The sequence below is a fragment of the Falco naumanni genome, chromosome 1 (genome assembly GCF_017639655.2).
Source record: "Falco naumanni isolate bFalNau1 chromosome 1, bFalNau1.pat, whole genome shotgun sequence".
Classification (NCBI taxonomy): Eukaryota; Metazoa; Chordata; class Aves; order Falconiformes; family Falconidae; genus Falco; species Falco naumanni.
Window position 1 is genome coordinate 95,596,581 of NC_054054.1, and position 26,040 is coordinate 95,622,620.

The following is a 26,040-nucleotide window of genomic DNA, read 5'->3' on the forward strand; positions in this document are numbered from 1 at the left end:
TACGGGACGACCCCACGGGGGTACTTACCTTGGAACTGCAGACAGGGACACCGCACTGCTTTCCAGTGCCATTTCACAGGGGATTTAGGAGACGCAGTAGCCTCTCGTGGGTCACTGTCACAGCACTCTCAAAACTAGCCAGCTGCAACAAGGCTTTTACCAACCCACACCAGGTTAACTTCAATAAGCAGCTCCCACACCTTCCCTGGCACAGCCACCAATCCCCCACAAGGTTTCAACAGTTCATCTACTGTTCATGCTGTTTTTTCATCCATTTCAGGCCAGTCCACCCTGCTTCTTGTCTCTGCTGCATCCTTCTCCTTGTCTCTCCTACCTCCAGGGCACTCTCTCTCTCTCTCTCTCTCTCTGCTTCTTCCAGGTCTCTCATCATTAGCTGCTCCTCTTCCATACACCTTAGAGCTATTTAACTACTTAGCAGGAACCAGCCACAGCTGTACCTTATCCACATCAGCCAATCCACCACCCCAAGCCAGCCCACAGCTGTGTATTAGCAATGTTAATTAACCCAGCTTCATTCCTCTACAGGTCACAGCGCCTGGTGAAGTTCAGTAGCGCAGACTTAGCCTCAGAAGTGCTCTAGCAAAGGGAGGCAGGGTGCACGTGTGACAGAGGGTCGCCAAACACCTCCCATTCTGTTATTCCTCAAGAGATGGAGCAGAACAGTGCCCTGCTTCAGCCCTTTCAAAATTACTTGAAAGACCAGGGTGAGACCATGTTTGACAGGGATTATTATCTAGCTACAATCTCGTCCAAGGACCACTGCCATGGGCTGCTGCAGCTAATGCTTCCTCCGCAGTGCCACAAAGCCTGCAGGAATCACTGAGCAAGGAGCTTTGCTTGGAAGCTTTACCATTTCAGTGAGTCTGTGTTCTCTTGGCCTGTATGCTGAAACACAAACGCTTTAAACATCAAAAGAGTAAACCTACTCAGTTTAACACAGACCCCGGGTGAGTGACTTGTAAGTCTGCGGTTTAGTCCACTTTTTCAGTCTATTTCAGGTCTGGTTAGTAACTATTATAATGAAATCACTCATTACGTGTGATGTGTTAGGTTACTTACACTGCAACCTGCTCCTAAAACGCTAACGAAGGACTTGCACCTTACCTGGAGCTCTGGAAGGTTGGGGTTTTGTGTCTGTGCAGATCTGCATTTAACCCACCCAACTGAGCCCACAGTTACTGCCCAAAATAACAACTTCTACAAGAATGGAGAGGTGTTACTCAAGTTTTATTGTTCTGGGAAAGCATTTTGAAGTTCAACTGGAAACAAAAGTCCTCCCCAAAATCCCCTCAAAGAGTTAATACACTCTAAAACCAACTACCACAAATAAACAAAATTTTTAAATTTAAAAAAAAGAGAGAGAAAAAGAAGGCAGATTAGGAGTACTTTTATCATGACTATACAAGCTACTAAAAATAAACCAAAGTAGAATTATAACCCCTATTCCTTATCTCATTAATTTAAAATAATTATAGGCATTCAAAAAATTCTTTCGTCATGTTTAGTGACTTCAAAAGTTGCGGTAACACGGGGGAGATAAAATATCAAACTTGCATATTTCTTGACTGTCATCTACTATTACAGACACCAAAAAGTGCTCCAGGAGTTCTTAGCGTGTATTACAAGATGTTGGGTGAGGAATTTTATGGGGGAGGAAAGGGAACGCTCTGTTATCACCAAGAGCATTTCATGCTCTTTAGAGCCTGTATCAAGTGAAGTTTGGGTCCCTCTGTAGCCTCATTACATACTGATACAAGGCGTAAGAGATGAGAAGCCACATTTTGCAACTCCGCAAGTGACTCCTGAACCAGTGCAATCCTGAAATGCAGGCGGGCCCTGCTCTCAGAATCTCTTCAGACTCGGCGAGCCTGGCACCTAGAAATCATGGCCTCTGAAATGTTTGTTTCAGCGAGAACACATGGAGAAGTTTTCAAACCAGATCAGGGTCAAGAAAGCAGGCACGAGCTTCAGCTTTATTGTTTTCCAAGCAACAGTCATCTCTGCAAGGGAATGATATTGCAGCTGAAAAAGAAGAGGGTAGAAGGAAACGTTAAAATCTCAGTTCTCAAACAGGCATAGATCTGACGTGGGATGAATCAGACCCGTCACAACCTTCCTCCACTGGACAAACTAGCCACTGAGTCCCCCCTCCCAGTGCTTGTGTTTGACGCGACTCGCCTCCCCGCATTGCTGTGCGGAACTGTCAGCCCCCAGCCAGTACCCCCCCAGTGAAGGCCATCAGAGCCAGCAGCAACACACACTGAGAGCAAAGCAGAGCCGGCCCTGCTGCAGGCAGTGTGCTCCCAGCTGGGTGAAAGCCTCCTCCGTTCTAGCGAGCACAACAGCAGCTTACCCCAGGAGGCCCTTCCCGGCCCAGCGCTTTGGAGTCAGCCCCACGTGCACTTTTTTGCCGCCGCGGATCACAGTCACACTCAGGGGTCTCTGAAAGGGAGGAAAAAAAAAAAAAAAAAAAAAAAAAAAAAAAAAAAAAAAAAAAGAAAAAAGATGACAACAGCCCATCACCAAGCCTAGTCTTCCTTCTTTTGCTGAAGCACTGGAAGAACATCAGGCCCAGAGACGAGCTGCTCTTCAGCCATGCCCCACTCCCATCCCTGCAGCTAGATCTGAAAGGAGAGCATTTTGTGTGGAGATATCTCCAGGAGATCTCTGTGTTTCAACTATAACACATTTGATGGCTTTGGCAGCTGCTTTGGCCAGTCCACAAGGGTGGCACAGCAACACAGCCTGCTGCTGCAGGGAGTCCCCAGGGGAGAACAGACAATGTGATGCTCACAGCAAAGACCACACACCGCTTTCTTCTATCCAGCAAGAATTAGCTCAATGCTGTGAGAGAACAAGGCTACAACGGCACAGACTGAATCTAACACTCTCATGTGGAAATGATGATCCCAGAGATCTATAAGTTCCATAAAAAAAGCTGTGGCTAACAGAGACAGACAAGAGAATGCAGTTGCAGCAGATATGAGCTCACCCCTTCACTGTGCTGCACCACTGTGGCGATGTTCTGCAGGTTCTGGAAGTTGTTTACATTGACAGAACCAAACTCCACAATCTCATCATCCACCTGAAGTCCCTGGACAAAGATAGAAGAGAGATGAGCATCTGCCTTCTTCAAAGACAGGCAGTACCACTGGAGCATCACCCTTCACCCAGCCACAGGGAGAGAGATGTGCTGTGACACTGCTCCTCTCACCACTCAGGCAACTGAATTACATTACACCCTCTCCACACCCTTAGAAAGGAGTAAGTGCTCATTCCTCTGTCCTCTTCTATGGGAAGAGAAACACTGAGGCTGGAATGGTCAGTGAGGCCTGGTACGAGCTGTGCGGTGCAATGACACAGCTGAGGAGTACTCCTCCCACTGTACAGTGACTAGTCTATTCACAGCATGTCCCAGCGTGACAAAAAAAAAAAAAAAAAAAGGGTGGGAGGAAGACATCCTAATCAACCCCCCAACTTATTCCCATTTATTATCAAGAGACAGAGAAAGCCATCTGCAATGTTTTCTCTCTGGGTGCAGATGAAGCCTTCCCCGCCAGCTGTCAGACCCCACCAACTTACGGAGACGCTTGCAGGAGATCCTGGAGTCACCGTGTTCACTTTGGCAAAAGCCTGTGGCAGGTTCTGGCTCTGGCTCATGGCCTCGGCCAGCGCCTCCGCCTCGTCCTTGGCGTGCTTCTCCTTCTCCCGGGCGTGCAGCTGGTGAAGGGCTTCTTCCACCTGCTTCATCAGGGCCTTGTGATCATTCTGCAAACCTGCGGGTGACATTAGCGCAGGGAGCAGCCATGAGCACAGAGGGAGCAGGAGCGGGTGATATCTAAGGGATCTTTCTCAGCACGTGCTCTGCCCTGCGACGGTACAGAGAACAGTATTTTGGGTGTCCAGGGCTCTCAGCTGCACCGAGTAATAACCTCTGCTGGTGTATCTGCTGGGTCCTGCTGCCAGCCCCGTGCACGTGGCCCCACAGATGCATATCAGTAGAAGCAAGACAGAAAAAACACCCAAAACCTGCAGTAAACATGCGAAGACGGAGGGCTCGGAGGCCCCCGACCGCCTAGAAATCACTGAGCACCCAAGTCTTTCTGCCATCAGGGGCAAAAGCCACCCCCAAAGGCAGGGCACGGGGTAAGCCTGGCATGCCATAAATGCCCAGCTGCTCTTCTTTACTCGGAGGTTGTTCTGCAACCCCCACAGCACTTCGCTGCACTCCACAACCCCCACAGCAGCAGCAGCAGAATTCCAGCGCCGCTGCAACACGACAGGGACAGAAGCATTTCACTGACCAAGCCCACCCCGCTGCTGCCGGCACTGAGCAAAGCCGTCCCCACAAAGCAGCCGGGGCAGGGAGCCCACCTGCCCCCGCTCCTGCCTGGGGCGCTCAAGGGGCCGGTGCTGCAACTGGGAGGGGGGATTCGGCTGCAGGAGCCTGCAGGCAGCCCCCACAGCCCGGCCGGGCAGCTGTCCTCTGATGGGGGCCCCCCCGCGCCACCCCCTCTGATGGAGGGCCCCCCCCCATGTCCCACCCCGATAGAGGGGCCCCCACTTTGCTGTACCCCCCAGTGGAGGGCCCCCCTCGCCCCCACTCACAGATGACGTTGTGCCGGGCCGTGCGCACTTGGTAGAGGTCGATGTCAGCACGGGGAAACCCCTCGGCGTCCACCAGCGGCTCGTGCATCCCCACGCCCTTTTGCTGCGGGGTAAGGGGCGACCGTGGGGCCTGGGCCTGACTCCCCCCCGGGCCTGGGCCTGAGCCCCCCCTCCCGCGGGCTTGAGCCGCCCCTGCCCCCCCGGGCCTGGGCCTAAGCCCCTCCCCGGACCCCCGGTCCCGGGTCTGTGATTCTCTCCGTCTCCCCCGGCCCCGGGACTGCCCCCCCCCCCCCCGGGACCCCCCGGTCCCGGGCCTGAGCCCCCCCAGCGGCCCCCGGGCCTGAGTTCTCCCCCGGCCCTAACCGGGCCCGGGCCTGAGCACCCCTCCCCGCCGGCCCCACAGCCCGGCCCCGAGCCCCCCGGCCCCGGCCCGCACTGACGCCCTCCAGCAGCTCGTAGCAGGCCTTGATCTGCGCCTCCAGCTCGTCCTTCCGCCGCACCAGCTGCTGCACGTCGCTGATGGTGACGGGGCGGCCCCCGCCCGGCTGCGCCATAGCCGCCACCACCGCCCGGGCCGACGGGCACCAGCGACGCAGCGGCCGGGAGGGGCGGGGCAGCGCCGCGCGGTGACGCAGCGGCGGGGCCGCCACGTGGCGCAGAGCTGATGATGTCATGGGGCGACGCAGCGGCGATGACGTCATGGGGTGACGCGACGCCCTGGGGGCAGTGCCCTGGGGGTGGCAGAGCGGTGGCAGTGACGGGGGGTGGTGCACGGTCATGATGTCGTGGGGTGACACCGTGAGGGCGGGGCCGTGAGTGTGACACAGTGATGGTGTCATGGGGTGGTGTGACGCCATGGTGGCAGAGCCATGGGGGTGGCACGGAGTGACAGTGACACGGGGAGATGCAGTGCCATAGGGTGACACAGCGGTGGCAGTGCCATGGGGTGATGCAGTGGTGGTGATGCCATGGGGTGACACCGCGGTGGCAGTGCCATGGGGTGCTGCAGCGGTGGTGATGCCGCGGTGGTGATGCCATGGGGTGACACCCCAGTGGCAGTGCTGTGGGAGGACACCGTTCTGGTGGTGACACAGTGGCAGAGCAGGTCACTGCTGTGGGGTCATACAACTGTGCTGGGGTGCCCCGTCCCTGCTGCTGGCTTCCCCAGCCTGTGCCCTGTGCCTGGGGTGGCACATGACCCCCGTGTCCCCAGGGAGCCTGGCAGCAGGGTCACAGCCCCGCCACCAGACCCCCGTGCTTGCTCCCGGTGCTCCGGCACTGGCGAGCGTGGTGGCCCCCCTGCACACGGACAGCTCCACACAAGGCACACCGTCCCTGGCACTGGCCCCAACAGGACATGTGCCCCCCACATGGGGTGAACGTCCCCAGGGGCAGGTGGGTGGGCTGGGGGTGATGTGCCGCCACCATTGCATCACGCCCCCGGGTCCCAGCACGCAGTGGGGCCCGGGAGGCTTTGGGGGGGGGGGAGTGTGTGGCTCCCACACCGCAGAGCCTTGTGTGCTGGCACATGCTGGCACGCTTGGGCACGCGTGGGGTCACCGCTGCCACGCCGAACCCGCTGTGCCCAGCCAGGGCTGTGAAGCACCCAGGACGTGGCCCTGCCAAGCCACCCGCTTGGGTGCAGCTTGGGGCTGGGGGTGGGAGAAGGTGGGGCAGAGGAGGAGCTTCTCCCATCCCACCGTGATATTAAACGTCCCCCCGGCCTGGCGCTCCCTTTGCTGCTCCCGGGGCACCAGGACACAGCAATGGTGAGGGGCAGCAGGTGGGGATTCATGTAACGGGCCAGGGCTCGGCGGCGCAGGATATCTTGGGAGCTTTACCGGGCTTAATCCCTGCTTGGACTTGGGCTTTGCGGTGACTCTGCTGGAAGTCGTGTAGAAGAGCCATTCCTTGGGCACTGACCTTTGGATCCGAGCTGCCGGGGCACAGAGGTACCTTCCTGACCCGCTAACATCTCTCTTTTTCTCATTTTCTCATTTAGACATCTTACACGGACAAGGGCGAAAAGGTAAGAGCCGTTCCGTGGCCGCGGTCCTGCCCCACTGCCCACTGCAATGGGTCAGCTGCGTCGGTGCAAATGACACCTCCTTCCCTACTCCTTGATCACCTGGTAAAATCAGAATTAAAACCACTGTCCAGCTGGGCTACACAGGCCGTGTGTTAATAACAGGAATTTTTTCGTTTTCTTTTTCTTTCTGGTTTGGGAGGGGAGCGACAAATGGGAGATGATGGGTATTTCCCAGCTGACCCCAGCACCTAAGCAGAATCCTCATTTATTGCAATATTTCTTACCCAACGCTGCGCCTATTTGCCACCTTTTTCCCCCATAAAGCGTTTCCCTAATGGTGGGTGGGTGTCACAGCCAAGTGGTGGCCGCTGCAGCTTGGATGGCGGCAGGGAACAGTGACGGGGCATTTGTCCCAGTCCTGGCAGTTGTGTAAGAGTGTTTTGCAGGAGAATTAATGTTTAACACAGTTTGGTTCGTGGGTGGGCAGCTGCTGCGGGGGCTGCTCATGGTGAGCGCTGGGAGCACCGGGACTGCGGCCTTTGCAGTCTTTGCACCTTCCAGGCGTGGAGCAGGAGCACGGCTCTAAAGCACTTTAGAAAGTGGCTGTTTGGGGGCAGCAGCCGGGGTTTCACCTGGTTGATTCGGACGCATCTGCAGGAGATGCGCTCACAGGGCCGCAGCCACCGCTTCTCCCTGCCACGGAGTCCCGCAGCGCTGCGGGAAGGGCTGCGGCGGTGGCTCTCAGTCTTGTTTTCCCCTTCCCTTTAGCCCCTGCGAGGCCGCTTCATCCACTTCCACTCCATCACCTTCTGGGTCGGTAATGCCAAGCAGGTGAGAGCCTGTGCACGTGGCGCACGTGGCGTGGTGGGCGCCCGCCGCGTCAGCACGGGGTGGACGCTCCGGTTATTGGCTGCCAGGGGGGCGGTTTGTCCCGGCAGCCCACCACGTTGGGGCCGTGTTGGCGTCCCAGAGCCTGGCTCTGGCTCGGTGCCTGTGCCCACCTCACGGTCCTTGGCCGATGGCCTTGCGGGCCCTTGCGCAAGGTCAGGGGTGGCTGCCCAGGCGGGGAGTGGGAGGCGCCTGGAAAATGCAACTGGGCACACGCTGCAGGTCACCGGCTGACCACCGTGGTAGCAGCTATCCACCCCTGGCTGCTAAAAGGCCACCAGCAAGCTAAAAACCCTTCTGCTTCAACCTGAGCTGCTCTTTGTCCAGCCTCACGGATGAACAGGAGGCAGAAACGTTCCCCCGGGTGGCAGCCCCCCGCCCGCCGATGGCCACGCACCTGTGTGTGGGAGGGCTCCGGAGGCAGCGCTTCCCGCTGAATTTGGGGGGTTTGCCCCAATGTGGGCCCTTCCATGCCTCTGCTCGCTCCTCCCGGGCTGCCGGAGGGAAGGGGGAAAGCTCAGCTGCTCCCCAGGCACACACGTATACGTGTGACTTGCACACACGTGACATGCACACACCGTGGTGCTGCTCCCCTTGGGCTATCGGTGCTGCCCCAGCCGGGGGGGAGCCCCGTGGGACCTGGGGGCCACCAGCATCATGGCTTCACCTGCCCGCAGGCTGCATCCTACTACTGCAACAAGCTGGGCTTCGAGGAGCTGGCGTACCGGGGGCTGGAGACGGGCAGCAGGGAGGTGGTGTCACACGCCATCAGGCAGGACAAGGTAAGGGCCTGGTGCACCTGGCAGAGGTGCCGCTGCCAGGGCGGGGGGTGGCGGAGGAGCAGCCGGTGTCGGCACGCGGGTGCTGCCGAAACCCGCAGGCACCGCTGAACCCCACTGCGGTGCCTGTGCCGGGCTGGGGCTGCAGCTGCGCCACCATGTCCCCATCCCTCGACTCTCCTCTTCCTCGCCAGATCGTGTTTGTTCTCTCGTCTGCTCTCAACCCGGGGAACGAGGGTAGGTGGTGCAGTGGGGGATGGAGCGGGAAGTGGCCGCGGCACAGCGAAGCGTCCTTGCTCATGCGTGTGCCGCTCTTGCTCCGGGCAGAGATGGGGGAGCACCTGGTGAAGCACGGTGACGGGGTGAAGGACATCGCCTTCGAAGTGGAGGACTGCGACTTCATCGTGCAGGTAGGCAGTCCCTCCAACCCCTCCTGCGGAGCCCCAAAATGACAGTGGGAGTGGGGAGGTGCTGGGATGTGTCCCCCCAGCCCGGGGGAGCTGCGGCAGGATGGGAGGTCTCTCTCCTTCTGCCCAGAAAGCCAGGGAGCGTGGAGCCGTGGTGGTGAAGGAGCCCTGGGTGGAGGAGGACAAATTTGGGAAGGTGAAGTTTGCAGTGATCCAGACGGTAAGCGGCAGGGGGGCTGTGGAGGCTGAGCCCCCACAACTGAGTGGGGTCTGTGGGACCAGGATGGACCCAGGAGATCCCCAAAACACCGACGCCACCACGCAACTGCTTCCCCTCCTCTCGCAGTACGGTGACACCACCCACACCTTGATAGAAAAGCTCAACTACAAGGGCCTCTTCCTACCTGGGTACCACCCACCCCTCTTCAAGGACCCCCTGCTGCCAAAGTTGTGAGTACCTTCCAGAGGGTCCTGCCCAGCTCTTTGCCACCATGTGCCAGTGGAATGTCCCACCAAGGAGCCAGACAGGTCCCTGCTGCCTTACCCAGAGCCCCCCACACTGTGGGGAGCCCCCGAGCCCAGCTTAGAGCCACCCCCGTATTCCTCCCCCAGACCGAGCGCCAAACTCAACTTCATCGACCACGTTGTGGGGAACCAGCCTGACCTCCAGATGGTCCCAGTGGCGGAGTGGTGAGAGTGGGGAGGGCTGGGGAGCGGGGATGGAGCAGCAGCGCTGCTCCTCTGGTCTTGCCGCTTCCAACGGTGGTGGCTGAGGCTAGTTAAGCCAGATGGAGCTTCGTTAGCGCAGGGATGGAGCAGGGGACTCGATTGTGCCCTTTGTGGCCTGGGCAGGTACCAGAAGAACCTGCTGTTCCACCGCTTCTGGTCGGTGGATGACAAGCAGCTGCACACCGAGTTCAGTGCCCTGCGTTCCATCGTGGTCACCAACTACGAAGAGACCATTAAGATGCCCATCAACGAGCCGGCGCTCGGCAAGAAGAAATCCCAGATTCAGGTGAGGGGATGTCGGTGGGTGATCCACTGGGCTGCCACCACCTCGGGCAGGGCTTTGGTGGAGGAGAAGGACCAAGGGGTCAGCGACTCGATGCCAGCGCAGATGTGCTGTGCTGAGGTGGCTGGGGGAAAGCAGCCCTGGCTCTGCTGGGTCTGCTGAGGGCTGTGGAGCCCTGGGGAGGCCACTGGGATGGAGCTGGTTTACCCCGATCTCACCAGTTGTGTCTTTTTTTTCATTTCGTGGTGTCCCGGAGCTGATGTTGCTTTCCTGTTCTGAAGCCCGCAGCCAGCCCTTTGCACGCTGTGGCTGCACTGACACCAATGTGGTGACGTTTTTTTCCCGGTAGGAATATGTTGACTACTATGGAGGGGCCGGAGTGCAGCACATCGCGCTGAACACCTCCGACATCATCTCAGCGGTGAGTGCAGCCCCGCTCCCCCTGCCCCAGCTCATCCCGCCCCAGCGCCTTCACCCCAGCCACCAGGCACGGTCCTCGTCCCAGCACGGTGGTGGACTATGACCCCCGCATCGGGGCGTGAGGACACAGGCAGGCTGAGCAAGCTTTGCACCGTGGTTGACTTACAACCAGGATTAACTGCCCAGTGAGATGGGAAGGGATCTGCCTGCGAGCTGCTGGGAGATGCCCACCCCTCCAGCTTAGACCAGTTGGGGTCTGCAGGGACCCCGATGGCACGTGCTGTCCTCGGCGGATGGCCGGAGGGGAGCTCGAGCAGCCCGTAACACATCACCCACCTCTGCCTGGGGCGGGGGCTGCTCTGGATTGAACCCAGCTGCTATTGAGCCCTTGGTTTTGAGCTCCTCTCCAGACCAAAAGTTATGGGGGGGTCAGGGTGGGATGAAGCATCCGTGCATGGTGGCCAACTCTCTGCACTGTCTGGAGAGGGCACCTTGGGCCCTCCCATTCCTGGTGCCCAAAGCGAGAGGGTGGGACAGGTCCCCACGTGCGAGGTTGGCCAGTGTCACGGGCAGATATGGCTCTGCCCCCCGCACCGTCCGTCCCAGGGAACCCTCCTGGCACAAACCCACTCCTGGCCCACACCGGGGTCTCCCTTGCCTTGCAGATCAACAACCTGAAGCAGCGGGGCATGCAGTTCATGGATGTGCCGTCCAACTACTACCAGACGCTACGGGAGAGGCTGAAAACTGCCAAAATCAAAGTGAAGGAGAATATTGACAAGCTGGCGGTGAGTCAGACCAGCCTGCGAGGGGTTGGGTGGCTCCCAAGTGTTTTGCAGGGATGTATGACACAGAGGGATCCCCTTGCTCCTCTGTGGGTCTTCAAGCTCTCACCCAGTTTCATTTCTCCAGGAACTGAAAATCCTGGTGGATTTCGATGAGAAAGGCTACTTGCTCCAGATCTTCACCAAACCAGTTCAAGACAGACCCACGGTCTTCCTGGAGGTCATCCAGCGGCATAACCACCAGGTTGGTTTGCAGATTTCACAACGATTGTGGCTTTGAGACCTCAGGGCTGTCCAGCACCACCACCCACCCAGCCAGCTCTCCGGGGTGCTCTTCCCCAGCTCCTTCCAAGCTGATGCCCCCCCTGCTGTCCCCTCCATCCCTAACGTTGTCATCTCTGCAGGGCTTCGGTGCCGGGAACTTCAAGTCTTTGTTTGAAGCAATAGAAATGGATCAAGACGCAAGAGGAAACCTGACCATCCTGGAGCCCAACGGGGAGACCAAGCGCATCTAGAGGATGGCAGAAAACGCTGCCCTTGCCCCTAACAAGCTGATTCACAAACGGCCGATGTTTTGGTAAATAGCCCAGCCCCAAGTGTCCTACACCCAGGGATGCTGCTGCCAAGTTGGAGATGCACAAGGACTCAACACCTATCCCGGCGCTGCCCTCCCGTGACTTCTTAGGAGAGGGAGCATGGGAAATAGCAAACAATGCTCTTAAAAAAGCAGTTTAATCTGATCCAAACCATCGAGTTCTTAACAAAGGGCAGATTCAAGGCACGTGCCACAGACACGAAGCTACGGAGGAAGACAGAAGAAACAACCGGGAGTGCTTAAATTTAGTCTTATCAAAAGTTTTCTGTTAATTTTAGCTACGCGGGAAGCTGTGAGAGGAAAGCATGGAGGCGTTTGCCTCTCTGCATCTCATTTTGTAAGATATTATTTTAATTGCTTTTAGACTCAATCTTGAATTTGAATTTTCCGAGCTTAAACACATGGGTTTAGGGTAGCTATAACGTTATGGAATGAGACTTCAATCAAATTTACGTATTTCAGCCTTCCCAAGGCGACGCATCTCACTCTAATACCTGTAAATTCCTGAATTAATGAAGGGTTGGGGTCTCTCCCGTGTTTCAAGAAGCAATTGCTGGCATTGGCAGCGACTCCTTGGCTCAGATCCCAGCTGCATGTGCAAACTCCCCTCTGGACATCACAGTATTGTCACTGTCCTTTGCAAGGGGACTTTCTCCCCACCAACACAATAAAAGCCTTTTCTGTCACAGCCTGAGTGCCTGGTAAGTTAACGGGGAGCCCTCTGCACCCGCCGGTCAAACCCTCCCCAGGGGGCCCACAGGCCTCAGCACACGACTGCTGAAGAGCATCTCGGGGTCCCCCCGCTGTTGCACGTTGCCTCCCCTGTAAGCACCGCTGCTCCCCATGTTCCCAGCGTCACAGCTGCCCAAAGGCCAAGCAGCCCAAGCCCTTGGCTGGGGACAGGCTCCTTGGGCACGAGCCCTTCCACCAGCCCAAGCCCCTGCCCCATCTGGCCACCCACCAGGCTGAGCCCCGGCTGCCCCCTGCCCCACGGCAGCCCTGCCAGGCTGAGAACTAAGCTGGGAAGCCCAGGCTTTCCCATCTCTTCCATTTCCTCCTCCACCAGCCGCTCCATCCCGCTCTGCTCCAGGTACCTCTGTTCCCCAAGCCCAGAGAAGCCACGCCGACCATCGCTGCGTTTGCAGAAGCGGCAGCCACCAGCCAGGGAGGGTGGGGGGCTCGTGGCTCCAGGCTGCGCCTTCATCCGCATCAAACCCCAGCAGCTCCCCCCTCCTGTAAACCACAGGTAATAGAATTCATTTCAGATTGGAATAAACCGATATAAAAGAAATAAAGCAGAAGGCCTCTAACCCCATCAGCCTTACAGCATCACCCGAACCAGCAACGCTAACACCTTGCTTCATAGGGTACGGGCTTTTGCTTCCATAAAATAAAAATAATTAAAAAAAATAAATAAGTGAACTCTGAAAAATCCAGGGCAGAGGCTGGAGGAGCAGGGCAGCCCCCCTGCCCAGGCAGCGCCACCGAGGGTGGAGGGTTATGGACACCCAGCCCGGGGGGGGCAGCACCTGGCCGTGCTTCAGCTCGTAAGGGTTACCAGGATTTTTAGTAAGAAGAAAATTTTCGCTAAGTATATAAACTTAAATCACTCACGCATTTCTTTCATGCAATATAATGTTGCTTCAAGTCATTTTCTGCCCACCAGAATTACTATTTTCAGTAAACTTTGCTGAAAATCAGTTCTTTGGACTGTTCTTTCTGGATCTGGTTCCTTGAGCTCTCCGGTTCCCAGCTCAGGTCTGAAAGTAAAAAGCTGCCCTTGCTATACATTAAGCACGACATAATTTTTCTGTAAGAAAAGTCAGTATATTTATGGTTTGCTTTATAAAAGTTACTATAATACAATGGTACATAGTATTCAATTCACAAAAATATGAACAAATATATACAGCATGACACATCCACAACAAAAACACTTTCTTCAAAACAAGATACATACTGGTGACAGATTCTATATGCACAAAACATCCCTAAATTTATAAATTTGCTTAACAAAAGAAAAAGCAGAAATCCTAAATCTTCAAAGCAGAGTTTTTTGGGTTTTTTTTAAGGAACTTAAAAAAAATAATATTTTTTTTCATTTATTGCAAACCATTTTACCTGCCTCCTTTTAAAGGAGGCCCTTTATTTTCACACTGTGAATTAAAATAACCTGTTTATAGAACCAGAAAACTGCAAGGATTGGGAGCCCGGTGTTCTTCCATTTTGCTTTTAAAACTGCCCATTTGTTTTAGAGTGTCCGTTAACGATGTGTTTCTTTTCAACTTGGACAAATACTACAGTGGCAATTAAGGAGGAAACTCATAAAAACAAAACAAATATTAAATTGAAAAAATCCAGTTGCAAACTTGCTTAAATACATTTTAGGTTGTCTATTAGACTGTACACATTTCCTCGCTTGAAATAAATAGATTTTGCACATTAGGTTTCAGACTGGGGGCGGGGGAGGGGAAGAAGAAGCCTTGACTTGGCAATTTTTTTTGTCTTCAGTTTCTTAATGCTTCTAATTCCATCTATTTATTTGACAAAAAACATATTTATACAGAATTTACATTATACAAAGCTTGACACAAGCTGTAAATGCCACCAGCTCCTTTGCTATACTTAGTCCTTCTTCCTCCCCATCTCCTCGATGTGATTTAGAGCTGGGATCTGTTTAAAAAGAACTCCAAATTACAATAGTCACTTTTAATAAATTATTTACATGCTCTTGAAGTACAAAGAAATCAGCAAAAAAATTTCAACATGTTTCTACAAGAAACAGTGTTTGAAGAGAAGATTCTTGAGTTTGCTTATGTACAGAAGATGCTTTTTTTTTTAATATACTTCAAAATCCTTTTTTCCTTTAAATTTTTATTTTATACAGAAATGCACTGAAATGATCCCTGAAAAAGGTCACAAAAACTGGAACTGAAACTACTGTATACTTTGTCGGAGTTTAAAAATGTTTTTTTGTGGGTTTTTTTTTTTTTTTCCTTGTAGAAATAAGCTGCTCTATACAATATAAATACCTGCAGGATGAGCCCCTTCCCCTCCTGGCCCCCCTGATACTCACAGCCCACATTGCAAACAGGGATGTGAACCGCACAGATAAATGCCGGTGCCGGGCAGCAGCAGGTGGGATTTGCAAGCACAGAGCACGCTTCTGAGCGACGCCAACTGCGGAGGCATCTGCACCCTGAACCCAAGCCAGCTTCACGTTGGGAAACTAAAGATTTCAGGTACATTTCCAAAACTTTTGCACTGATCTCTCGGGTCATTTCACCTAGCGAGATACAACTTTACGGGGAGCAGAGTCAACGTCTCTTTTTTTTTTTTTGTCTTAGGTTTTAATTTCAGTGAAAATAAACCAGGGACAGGCTTTTCAGCAAACAAACCAAGTCCAGTAAATCTCTCTCAAGCAGCACGTGCTGGTGAGGTTTGTGGTTTTTAGTCTTTGCTGCCGTTTCCATGGGGTGCCAGAGTGCCTGTACCAACCACAGGAGGCGAATGCAGGGTCCGGGACCAGGCTGGTGTGTGAATCTCACACCTCCTGCCCTTCTCCTCTCCTCTCCCCACTTCCAAAGTAGAGCCAGGGTACCCAGGAGGGATTTGAAGGCATCTCTCTGCAGGGCTGCCTTCCAAAACCCCCTCCGTGGCTGCAGGGCTCCCCTGACCCACCAGGATCCTGCCGGCTTGCGGAGACAGGGCAGCCACAGGCAACTGCGGCAGCTCATGGAAATCACCAAACCAGACTTCTCATCCCCACCGTAAAACAACCTGCTCTGGGGACAGGGCAGCTCCACAGTCTGAGACAAAAGCTGTGCAGGTAGGGCTCTGCAAGCCAGGATTTACAGAGAAGGAAAGAGAAGCCTCAGGTTTGGCTTTGAGACCAGATCAACGTGATTTTTCAGAAGTGCTGCGGGTCCAACAGCTCCGTCTCCTCCTGGGGGGCTACTGGGAGCTCAGCTCTTCCAAAAACTCTGTTATTTCTCTGGGATCCTAAAAAGGGGATGGGTTACGGGCAGTTTTTGAATTACCCAAGTGATTTAGGTGCTCATGGTCTTTGGCACCCAAATCCCTCTGGTGCTCCTAAAAAAGAAGGATCCCAGCCTGTAGCGTCTTGTTTCAGAAGACAGTGACCTGCCTCCCCACCTCTTCTCAACAAAGATTAAGGCAAACTGCAGGGGCTAATCCTGTCCAGAGCACACAGATATGCCAGGAAATACAAAACTGTCAGTAGTTACTTAGGGGTTCGGCCATTTGGGGTGTCTTTGCCCTCACAAAACCCTGCTGATGCGCTGGTTTGATGGACCGGAGAGGAAGGCAGCCAAGGACATCAGCAGAACTGCCACAGGCAGGGGCTTCAGTTCTGAAACACAGGAAACTTCTGTGCATTTCCAAAACTTTGAAAGTAAAAGGCCAAGCTGCAGAGATGCCAACTGCAGCGTCAACACAACATGATGAACCTTATTTAAAAAAAAAAATAAAAAAATAAACTGAGCAGCTAGTTTCACTCCCAAATGCTTCTGCCATTGCTGCAGCTACAACCCATGTTCAATGACAGAAACTCGTTGTGCTTCTCAATTTTAGGTTCTGGGTCACCATTACCCAATTGCTGGAGAGATTTATAAGGAGCGGGGGAAACAACAAAACAGAAACAAAACAAAAACAGAGATGAGACTACGGACTGTCCAATCTCAGTGACAATTTCCTTGCCCTCAGACAGAAATACAGGCAGTATTAAGGCAGCTTGTAGCAGTCTGTGTGTTCCTGTTCTTTCAGGCCTTTTGTCTGAAGAAGAAATTCAGATGCAGAGGTTTAACCTACATTACAAGCTCCGCTCCGCAATGCAGGCCTGGCAGTTCCCACGGAACAGCTGAAAAAACTTCCAAGAAACTCTTTTGCAAGGTTGTAACCTCTGATTGTGGAGCTGTGGTCATGTAGCAATTATCACTGATTTTGGAAGGCTACAAGAACACAGCTGTGCAATTTGTTCTGCGGGGAGATGATGTTTAGTTATGCAGATTTATCTTCCTATTTCATAACGACATTGCAACTTCCCCTTACAAGCCAATGAAAAAGATTTTAGTACAACTAACCTCTACTTTTAAAGCAGGAGAAATTCAATGCAAGTTGAGAAACTGATCCTGTCTATACCTGAACAGTCATGTAACATTTCCAGACCCCATCCAAAGACTTATTTCTTTGGTGGTTTGCCCCATTTTTAAGTGGAACCTCTCGAAGAACTGCAACCTTCAACCTCAGCACATCTACAAGGACAAAATATATCGAAAAATAACTTCCAAATATGCCTTCCAAATTTAAAGTAGCATTCATTTTCAAGCTGTAGATGGGGGAGAACAGGATTGTTCGGGCAGCCTACCCCTGGGGACACTTAGTTACTGTGTTCTTACTGGAGGGATGGGACCACCCCAGGCCAAGTTACTGAGTAACAGAGGGAGGAGAGCGGCACGGCACAGCTCCTTCCTATCACAGGAGGCATCTCCCACTTTCAAGGACAGAGCAAATACTCTACGTAACATGCTGGAAGGGCAGGGAAATGCAGACGCAAATGAGAAAAATTAATGACACACACCAGCCTGCCTCCCATCTACAGGAAGAAAACCCTGATACAAACGTGGGCCGTTGTGTCTGCTTACACAGAGGGTCAGATTCCTACAGCGCAAACATGGGCTGAATTGTCCGCTCGTTTCCAGCCTCAGCCTTTTTTTTGCACGTGAGACAAACTGTTCTCCGAGAAACAAGCATCCCTAAAGGCCACACGCCGTGCCACGAAGCTACAGCTGCACAACTGACTCAACTTCTTCCCAGTGATTGCAGTATCCCTGTATTTTTTTTTTTTTCACGTACGGGTGCAGAGGTTTTGATTCCCCAACATACCAGCATGGCATATGAAAACGAGAGGCAAGCCTAAGGCGCTAAGTTGAGGTCTGTGGCTGACCTGACTCTTCCCCAGGGTGTCTGGCTTAGGGGACTTGTTCAGGCTCATCCCTAACAAAAAGGCAGGACTGTTCACCTATAGTCTCATTGCGGCATTATCTCCATACATACACACACCCAAGCACACGCACACACCCATTCACACACCCTCAAGCCTCTGGCTTGCTCTGTAACATCAACCTTACATTTATTTACAGCTTACTCTGAGAAATCTGTGCAATTTCAGCCAATCAAGCTCCCAACAAATCCTATATGGCATTTTCAGTCTCTGCTTCACATTTAAACGTTGAATGTCTTTTTCAACCAACAAAACTGATGAGAAAAAGGTAGCAGCATTTATGAAAAGATGAAGGTTTATAACAACAATTAAAAAAAAAAGGTACCATTATCCCATTATGGAGCATTAATGTAGGGACTGAACAGAGAAGCTAGTGTTTGGATAGACCATGCCACAAAATGGTAGTCACCTTTTTGTGTGCGTGTTGGATCTGAAAAGGAAAGAGCACCTGAAACATGAACAGTCCTCATAAGCATGTGCGCTTTTTGCTTTCATTCATGATCCTGGCAGAAGTGCGAAACTTGCTTGGTTTTTTCTTCTCTTTTTTTTCCTCTCTTATTTTTTTTTTTTTAGTATTTTTTTCCTTTTTAAATTTTTTTTCTTCCTTTTTTCTTTTTTTTTTTTTCCTCTTTTTTTGGCAAAGTGCAACCACACCTGGTTACCACAGTTTTGACATGGCCGAAGGTGCAAGTGTGACGAGAAACCTCGAGTTCAGTTCAGGGTTCCTCTGCAGTTCTCAGAGCCACATAGACATGGGATTTTTACATCCTCAATTGGAAACTTGTAGTCATAGGTAATTTCCTCATTCACATTGATGTGCTGTTTGGAGTAGATGACAATCTTCTTTTGAGACTCCACTGTGATCACTTTAGCATAACAATTTGGCTGCAAGGGTGACAGAACAGGCAATGATTTAGGCTCCCCATGGCCATGGCTTCCTAGCCTCCACACAATTATTCCAAGCTAAACCAGAGCAGGGCAGTCCCTTCCCTAGCCAGCCTCAGCCACGCTTCCAGAGCCTGGCCGGACACAGAGGAAGCTGAGAGGGAGGCATGAAGCCAGAGAACCGACAGCCCTACTTGTGCTCCTCCAAAATATCCACGTTCTGGTCATTTGTGGTGCAAAAGAGCCTGGATGATGCTCCACCAAGTTTGTCACAGGCTAATGCTTAATAATTTGGTCAAGCAGCTGAGTCTGAGTATAGACCGCAGCACAGAGCAGAGGGGAAAGCAGCTTCTCTTCTGCCTGCTGGGGCAGGGAATACTTTTCCCATGTGGACACTACAAGGAGACCATTCCCACAGGATAACAATGCTAAAATTTGGTTTGTTTTAAGGAAATGTTTGTTAGGTATGTTTGAACAGTGTCCATCAGGGTCTTCCGACACAGTCAGGAGGATTCTGAGTGCACTGTCTCGCTGCATGTTTCATTTCTCAGGTGTCTTACATATCTTTATGCTAGTTTAGACTCTGCTTTGATCTGCTGCAGCTTATTAACATTTAATCATAACCCTGTGACCCTCTGTTACTTCTGAACATGGCTTCAATCAAAGTTAGCAAGGACTCAGTGGGTTTATCAGTATGTCAGAGTACAATTACATGCTAAAACGTGATACTTACATTGCAGCTGTGATTAATAAACCTGGCAAAGTTTCCGCATTTCGTGGCATCGATGATGGTGTCATGATCGACTCTGAACATGTAACTGCTTCCGATGCCTTCATCCTCGTATCGCTTTTCACGCATGTCAGCAATGACCTGCAGAAAACCCCACGTGTAGTGTCAGGACACGCTGCAGAAGTGATCTGTGAGCAGAGATCTACACACAGAGATCCACACACTGAGCTGTGCCTGTGCCACTCAGCAGATACAGGACCCCAAACATGCCAGGAGAAGGCAGCCCTAACTGAAAACACTAAAGTTCAGGATGGGCTTCTTCAGAGCTTATCTCCTAAGGATTTGAGTGCTTAGTTTGTACAGGTTGTTGAAAATCCCACCCTTGTACCTCCAATTCATACGCCAACCTCCGCCTAGCTGACGCAGCTAACACCTTACAGCAGGGATTCCAACCCCCACTGTCATACTCGAGCACTTCTTTCAGTTTTGGTTTTTGCTCGGATTTCACCCACAGCCCAGCTTACCTGCCTGATGTTCTGACCCACATATTCAATCACCATCTCATCAGCTGCAATGGGCTCCATAGCAAAAAGGCCCCAGTCATGAATGTGGCTCTTGCAGAATTTTAATTTTTTCTTCCGGAACTGCACAAAGAAAACACGCCAAAACCCCAACCCTGAATTAGCCACAGCACAGAAAGGGAAAGGCCGTCCCTGGGTCCAGCATTTTGCAGCATGCTCAAAGCCACACGCAGTGCTGGGGTGCTCCAACCTGATTAGCTCCCTTCTATCTTGCGGTGACAGGGAGGCAGGACGGAGGTCACAGGAGGTCCCACAGAGTTGCAGCACTTGGGTTTTTACCACTGACCATACGCTGGGGAGACAGACCCTTCGAGGCCATCGGTCTCCATTCTGCGTAACCCTGATGGTTCTGACTAGGGCTCAAGCCCTGTAATTGTCATATACTTAATTTATAGCCATGGGCCAGCCAGCTAGTGTTTGCTTCTCACAAGTGAGCACACTAAGCGTCACGTTTTCCCTGTGACTGCTCCATTCCGGTTCTTTATTTGTATTACATGTCATAGTAAGTTGTTGTATCCAGTTGTATTACATGGAATAACACACGTACTACAGAAGAGCCAGGTGCCATTCAGCCCTCCAGCACACACAGCCGTGCCCAAGGCTGAGATGGCCATCACCAAGGGGAGACCAAACGGGCAGGAGGTCCCCACCCCAGCCTTAGCCTGCTCCCAACCAGTCCCCAGGCAAAGAAGCAAGCCACAGGGCAACCTACCTTGAGCTGGTTGAACTTGAGCAAGTCACTGTCACAGCTCCCAGTGAAGGAGGAGAGGAGCCTGCGCTGCTCTGACCGCCTCTCGGAGCCAGCCCGCGTGGAAGCATGAGGTTGAGCAGGGATGCTCATACCCTGAGAACAAACGGGTGATCAAAGCTGACCTGATGGACCCAACAGCCTGCAGCCTCCCTGCGAGCAATCCCTTGTGCTACAACACATCAGCACAGAATGCTTGGCTTCCTAAACCATCCCACATCAAACACTAACACCTCCCTAGCAGCTCCCGGATGGCCAGCTCGACACAGGCATAGCAACAGCTTCACCTCCCTCCTTGCCAAAAGGCAGGAAGCGTCCACTGTGCATGACACCATATAAAATGACATCCCATTCACACCCCAGCAGTCAGCGGAGGACAATTCCTCACCTGCGTGTCAGCTGGAGGCTCCTCTGCAAAAGCTCGGCTATTGTTGAGGTATTTAAGTTTGTCCTTCTTATCAATTTTGTAATAGCCTTCACTTCGTGCACAGCCCGTCACATGCTCCCGCATCCCATCATCCCGCTTCTTTTTCTTCGGAGTAGAAAAACTAGTAGGTGGAAAGAAGTTAAGGAGAAACACAGCCAGCAGTGGATATCAGACAAAACCTGCTACAGCTACATGGAGCTAATGCTAGGAGTTTGGAAAATTAGGAAGGTTTGGGGGGGGGTTGCAAAAAATTACAATACTAACGAAAAATAAAAAACCACCACTGAAGCTCACATGCCTACAGGAAAACCAAGCACAGTCTTTCCTTCTTCGCTCCACGCTTTTGGAAACTGAAGTAAAGAGATCATGAAAATTTAAACTTAAAAAGGTTAAGCTGTCAAGAGAAAACTGTTTGAGAAAGGATTTTCCCACAGTACCCACTACGTACACAGACAGCAGCTGCCCAGCCATCTGGATGTACCATTTTCTCTGTTTTGAGCGACACACTTTTGTTCTGCCTCCAGAACCCCCCTTGCAGCCACCCAAAGCCCTGAAGACACCGCACTGATCCCACGGCAGCAATCATCCCCACCGACCAGGGCCAGGAGCAACACAGATGAACGAGAGACGCTCCTTAGCCCAAAGGGCTTGGAGAGAGACGCTGCTCTCCACCGGCTTTGGTAAATGAGTTCCTTCAGACCCTGATGGGAAGGGTAAGACCTTGCACAGATGTTTCAAACCCCACCGTCCCCATCAGTCAAGAAAACCTGCAGCTGGCCTGGCAAGGACTCACAGTGTTGAGCAGGCAGAAGGCACCTGCTCATCGCTGGAAGGACAGTGGAGCTGTACTACTGGCAGCTCAAACCCAAAAACACAAGTCACAAAGCCTGCAACAATTGAGATCTACCCAAAAATGCTCCCTGTGAGTCGTAACCTATCCTCAACACCAGAAAATTGAAGCAGAGGGAGCATCAAAAGCAAGAAGTGATGGCCTTGAAACCAGAGCGCTGAGGTGTGAGCTTGCTGCAAAGCAGGCGAACCCTGCAGGGACTTTCACACCTACCGTGCGGTGTAGCATGGGATGAACCAGCAGCTGGCTGAAGATCATTTCTAAATGGCTTAAAAAAGTGACTGTAAATTTGCTGTTAGAATAATCCTTATCAACAGGGAAAGAGATTTCAAGTATTTCCAATCCGTAAGTTGTCAGCTGCGAACACATTTAAGCGCACAGCCCCAGGGAAGCCCTGCCCTCTGCTGTCCCGTTCTGCCCTTGCTGGCTGCAGTGCCCCACCACTGCGGGGCCAACTACTCCCACCTTGAAGCTGGTTTGGTTATGGAACCGTTTTTTTGAATGGGGCAGACACCAACTGAGAATTACTGGGGATGATGCATTTCATCACCCTTTTAGAACACTTCCTTTTAAACAATTAAACAAATCTATTTCAAGACTATTGTGCTGCTATAAAAAAGCAAAAAATTATAATCTTACACATCGTTCTTCGAGATGCAGCGAAAGAAAGGATAAAAATGCACAGCTCAGCACTGAGCACCACTTGCTTTTTGTTAGTATCATACCACTGAGCGTTTTAAGTGGTTTGGCCTTTTTTGCTTTTGCTTTTGTGTTTTGCAGGAAGTAAGGGATGAGGTATTTTAACTCCACACAATCTCTAGCAACACATGAGGTGGTGCATTTGTTGTCCTTAACATATAAACCCATACATACACCCTTTCTAAAAACATTACTAGAGTATTCTTAGGTTACAAGAACAGCTTTTTAGGCTCTGTTCAGGAGATCACTACTGATGGCCAAACACACGTAGAGCCTTGTTCCAAGACAGCTTGTGTGTCCCAAAAGTGCTCCCACAGATCCAAAGCTACAGCCTATGCTGCTGAGCACCAGACCACGGGCAGGGACAGAGGGGATGGGGCCAGACCCTACCCCAGCAGACCCAGCCAGTGCTACCTGTGCTCCTGGCTGCAGCACTAGCAGATGCTCCCCCACCCAGCCCAGGGCCATGTCTGTCCCTGTTGTGCCGCTTAGAAACCATTGCTTTTATTAGTATTTCAAACTCAAAGCAAGTTAAAAGCTGCTAGCACCACTAACTCATCGTTTTGGGCACAGATGGTGAGATTATTTTTACAACAAGTTTTAGCCCCAAGTTCTGTATGTACAGACTAGAAATTCCATGGGCAAGCTGCAAAAAAAAGTCTGGTTTAAATGCGGACAGAAGCTTCTCAAACTAGCAAGGAAACCTCTCCAGAAGAGGTCCACACAGATTTTCCCTGCAGTCATAGATTGAAAATGCAGCAGGAACAGCCACTTCTGCAACATTTTTGTATTGCAGCTTCAGGGAATAAAAGTGTCTAAAATTCCCTGCTGATATAAGCAATTGCTATTCTAGTAAGCAAATGCTTCTTCCACCAACAAACCGAAGTCTTCTGCATTGCAAGTCCTACACAATGACCACCTCGTGCATCTTACATGTGTCGCATAACGCAGAGCGCCAGTCAGAAAGGATATAAGGATGGAATACCCACAGGGTGTCATTGAGCCAGTCCATACCATTGTCCTGCTGTAACAAGCGGTCGTATGTGATACACATGAATTTGATATCTTCCTCATCAATGCCTCCGTTCCAAATATCATACAAAATGGTCATCTCCTCAAACTCGGAGCGTGGCCTGAACTGAGGCCGGGGTGGGGAATACTCAGGGGAAGGAATCGCTGGGAGGTCCTCAGGCGTCTTCTTCTGCCTTCGCCACTGTCTCTTAGGTTTCCCGTGAGCTTCCTCTTCCTTGAAGTCTTCATTCCACTGATTCTCCAGTTCCTTAAATGGCAGTTTCTCTGCAACTGTCTCAGCTGCTATTTTCTCATGGAAAGCATCATTCCTGAAGTCCAGGGTGACGGCTTCAGGGTCTTTCAGTCCATAGAAAGCATCAGGATGTCCACTCAACAGCTCTTTGCCCACAGCACTTTCCACCAAGGTCACTGGCACAGGAGGTGGTTCTATGGTTTTGCCCGGGTACACATCCAGCGAGAGGACAGAAGGTGGTGACCGTTTTGGCCGACCTGGCCTCCTTTTGGGAAGGACAGAAGGTGGTGGGGGTGGAAGAATAGAAGCACCAGTGGGTACTTCTGGTGAGAGCAAAACAGATTTTACTTCTGCCTTGCATTCCTCAATGGGCATTCTTCCATCTCCATGGATGCATGGCAGGGCTGCTACGGGTATTGGCTCATCAGGTGGCAAACCCATGTCCGTGTGGAAATCTGCTTGTGGGGGGCTGGCAAAGGGGATAGGGGAAGGAACACTGTTCATGCTGATCGTAAGGGAAGCACCAAGAGGTTCTTTAAAAGGTTTCTCGTCTAGCTCATCCTCTGACTGTTTCTTGCCAGACAGAAGGCAAGGAATGGTAGCACCAGCCTCTGGGAAAGTAGGCGTGAAACTGAAATCTCTCCCAGGAGTCCGAGGAATGCCACTGTTAATGCCAGGAGATTGAGATGGGTAGGAAAAGGGACTCCCTGGAACTTGAGGGGAACTGAGGGTCAAGCTGCTTCCCGTAAGGGGAGCATCGCTTCCTGGTGTGGCTGGAACAGTGTCCGTGCTCTGTGACTTTGCAAGGGGGTGTGAAGACTTGGCCAAAATGTCCCGCCCAGGAGTCCTAGGAATCTCCTCTTCCATGGACGTTTTGGTCACCATTAATTGTTCAGGGAACTTTTCTGGAGGGACTAAGGAATCTTCCTTACCGGGAGTCGTTGGTAAAGGAAGCATGGAGGATGGCACCTTGTGGGCTGGAAGCAAAAGAGTATCAGTCTCTGCATGGATCATCACCTCCCGTCCAGGCGTGCGAGGCAGCCGGTCGTCTTCCTCTGCTGCAGAGGGTAGTTTTGTTTTAACACGAGCTTCTAAGCTGCTGTCGTCAGGCTTGCTGAAGAAGCTGCTTTTAGTGGGCAGAGGTTCTCCGAAGACTCCCACTGGAGTTGAAAGACAGAGCGCTTCCTCCTCATCTTGAGATTCAGGCTTTGGACCTTCCTGTATCCCCGGCTCCAGCATGGTAGTGGGTTCAGACTCTTCCTCTGAAAGGGGGAAAAGAGAGGAGCATCAGGAGCTTTGCTTCCACTGGGTTACTTGCCACTTGCCGGTAAAGGCATGTTTAAGATGCCGCAATTACAGAACAGCTCAATTCCACTGGGAGGCTTTAAAAACTCCAATGCTTTACATTTTGGAGGCACAGAGTGTGGAATAATTAGACGCTACCACAGACATTCCTAATGGACCATAAAAAAACCCGCACTATTAATTTGAGGATTAGCTATGACACAGGCCAGAAAAAAGGCTTTCTGCTTTCAAAACCCCTGACCACCTTTTGTACAGACATAAAAAGAATTAGCAGATTGTGGGGTGAGGACTTTGGAGGAGAGCTGTCAGAGCCCCAAGCTATCAGCTTTTCTAATGTGGGAAGGTAAACTAATTGCAAGACCAAGAAGAACCCTCAGCTCTCCAAGGAGGGAGCAGTGAAGGGAGGAGCGTAACACCCTTGAACAACACATGAAGGGAACAGGAAGCCCTCGTAATGAATGAGGAGACACTCAGATGGTATCAATTAGGTAATTTATAAGCTGCTCTCTCTGCAGCAGGCTCATTTGTCTGGAGTCTATTTACCCCCATAGGGCCAGGGCCACAAGGAATCAACAGTAAATCTCGCTAGGCAGCTCAAAATAACATTTTCAAGTGGAAGAGCAAGAGAAGGTGAAAGCTCCTGAAGAGTTGGGAAGGAGGTGTTCCCCATTTGTGCTGAATGAACCAGACAGTCACTGGAGAAAGGTCTGATCCCTGTAACTCCTGTATGACCAGGCTGGGCTGAACAAGAACGATGCTGCGGTTCAGGCTTGTTCCCACAGCTTAGCTGTAAAGCTCATTCCACATGTCAAGGTGCCCAAATGCAGGTCTCCCCAAGCGCATGTCCTTTCCGCACACTGACCTGTTCTAGAAAGGTTCTGTGCAAAACAGGTTCCTTTTTTCCCTGCCCAGTTTAACATTTTGCCTCTTTATGACTTGCAGATTTTATGACAGCCTGTGCAGGGACTGGATATCCAGCTAAGTG

At 51.9% G+C, this 26,040-nt stretch overlaps 3 protein-coding genes across 5 annotated transcripts in view; 1 reads left to right on the forward strand and 2 right to left on the reverse strand.

The window, feature by feature from the left end:
• Window positions 1-1,229: 1,229 nt before the first annotated feature.
• On the reverse strand, window positions 1,230-5,411 carry PSMD9 (proteasome 26S subunit, non-ATPase 9). The gene is made up of 6 exons (XM_040609814.1): window positions 5,070-5,411; window positions 4,630-4,732; window positions 3,604-3,797; window positions 3,014-3,115; window positions 2,375-2,463; window positions 1,230-2,043 (listed from the first exon to the last, which is right to left on the reverse strand). The coding sequence occupies exons 1-6, from the start codon at window positions 5,406-5,408 to the stop codon at window positions 2,016-2,018; spliced, it is 855 nt and encodes a 284-aa protein (XP_040465748.1). The 5' UTR covers window positions 5,409-5,411; the 3' UTR covers window positions 1,230-2,015.
• An 883-nt stretch (window positions 5,412-6,294) lies between these two features.
• On the forward strand, window positions 6,295-12,232 carry HPD (4-hydroxyphenylpyruvate dioxygenase). Its single transcript, XM_040609838.1, has 14 exons — window positions 6,295-6,398; window positions 6,632-6,658; window positions 7,427-7,489; window positions 8,224-8,328; window positions 8,520-8,562; window positions 8,653-8,735; window positions 8,863-8,952; window positions 9,079-9,182; window positions 9,345-9,422; window positions 9,585-9,747; window positions 10,094-10,165; window positions 10,830-10,952; window positions 11,077-11,193; window positions 11,354-12,232. Exons 1-14 carry the CDS (start codon window positions 6,396-6,398, stop codon window positions 11,462-11,464), a joined length of 1,182 nt encoding a protein of 393 aa, XP_040465772.1. The 5' UTR covers window positions 6,295-6,395; the 3' UTR covers window positions 11,465-12,232.
• Window positions 12,233-14,871: 2,639 nt separating this feature from the next.
• The window catches only part of SETD1B (SET domain containing 1B, histone lysine methyltransferase), a 53,147-nt gene continuing 41,978 nt past the window's right edge, over window positions 14,872-26,040 (reverse strand). For all 3 annotated transcript variants that reach the window (XM_040609828.1, XM_040609824.1, XM_040609829.1), the window contains 6 exons: window positions 23,459-25,012; window positions 20,899-21,065; window positions 20,475-20,606; window positions 19,706-19,825; window positions 19,185-19,322; window positions 14,872-18,451 (listed from right to left, as the gene is read on the reverse strand). In XM_040609828.1, the coding sequence (XP_040465762.1) occupies window positions 18,278-18,451; window positions 19,185-19,322; window positions 19,706-19,825; window positions 20,475-20,606; window positions 20,899-21,065; window positions 23,459-25,012 (2,285 nt within the window). In that variant the 3' untranslated portion in view covers window positions 14,872-18,277. The remainder of the gene's footprint in view (window positions 18,452-19,184; window positions 19,323-19,705; window positions 19,826-20,474; window positions 20,607-20,898; window positions 21,066-23,458; window positions 25,013-26,040) is intronic.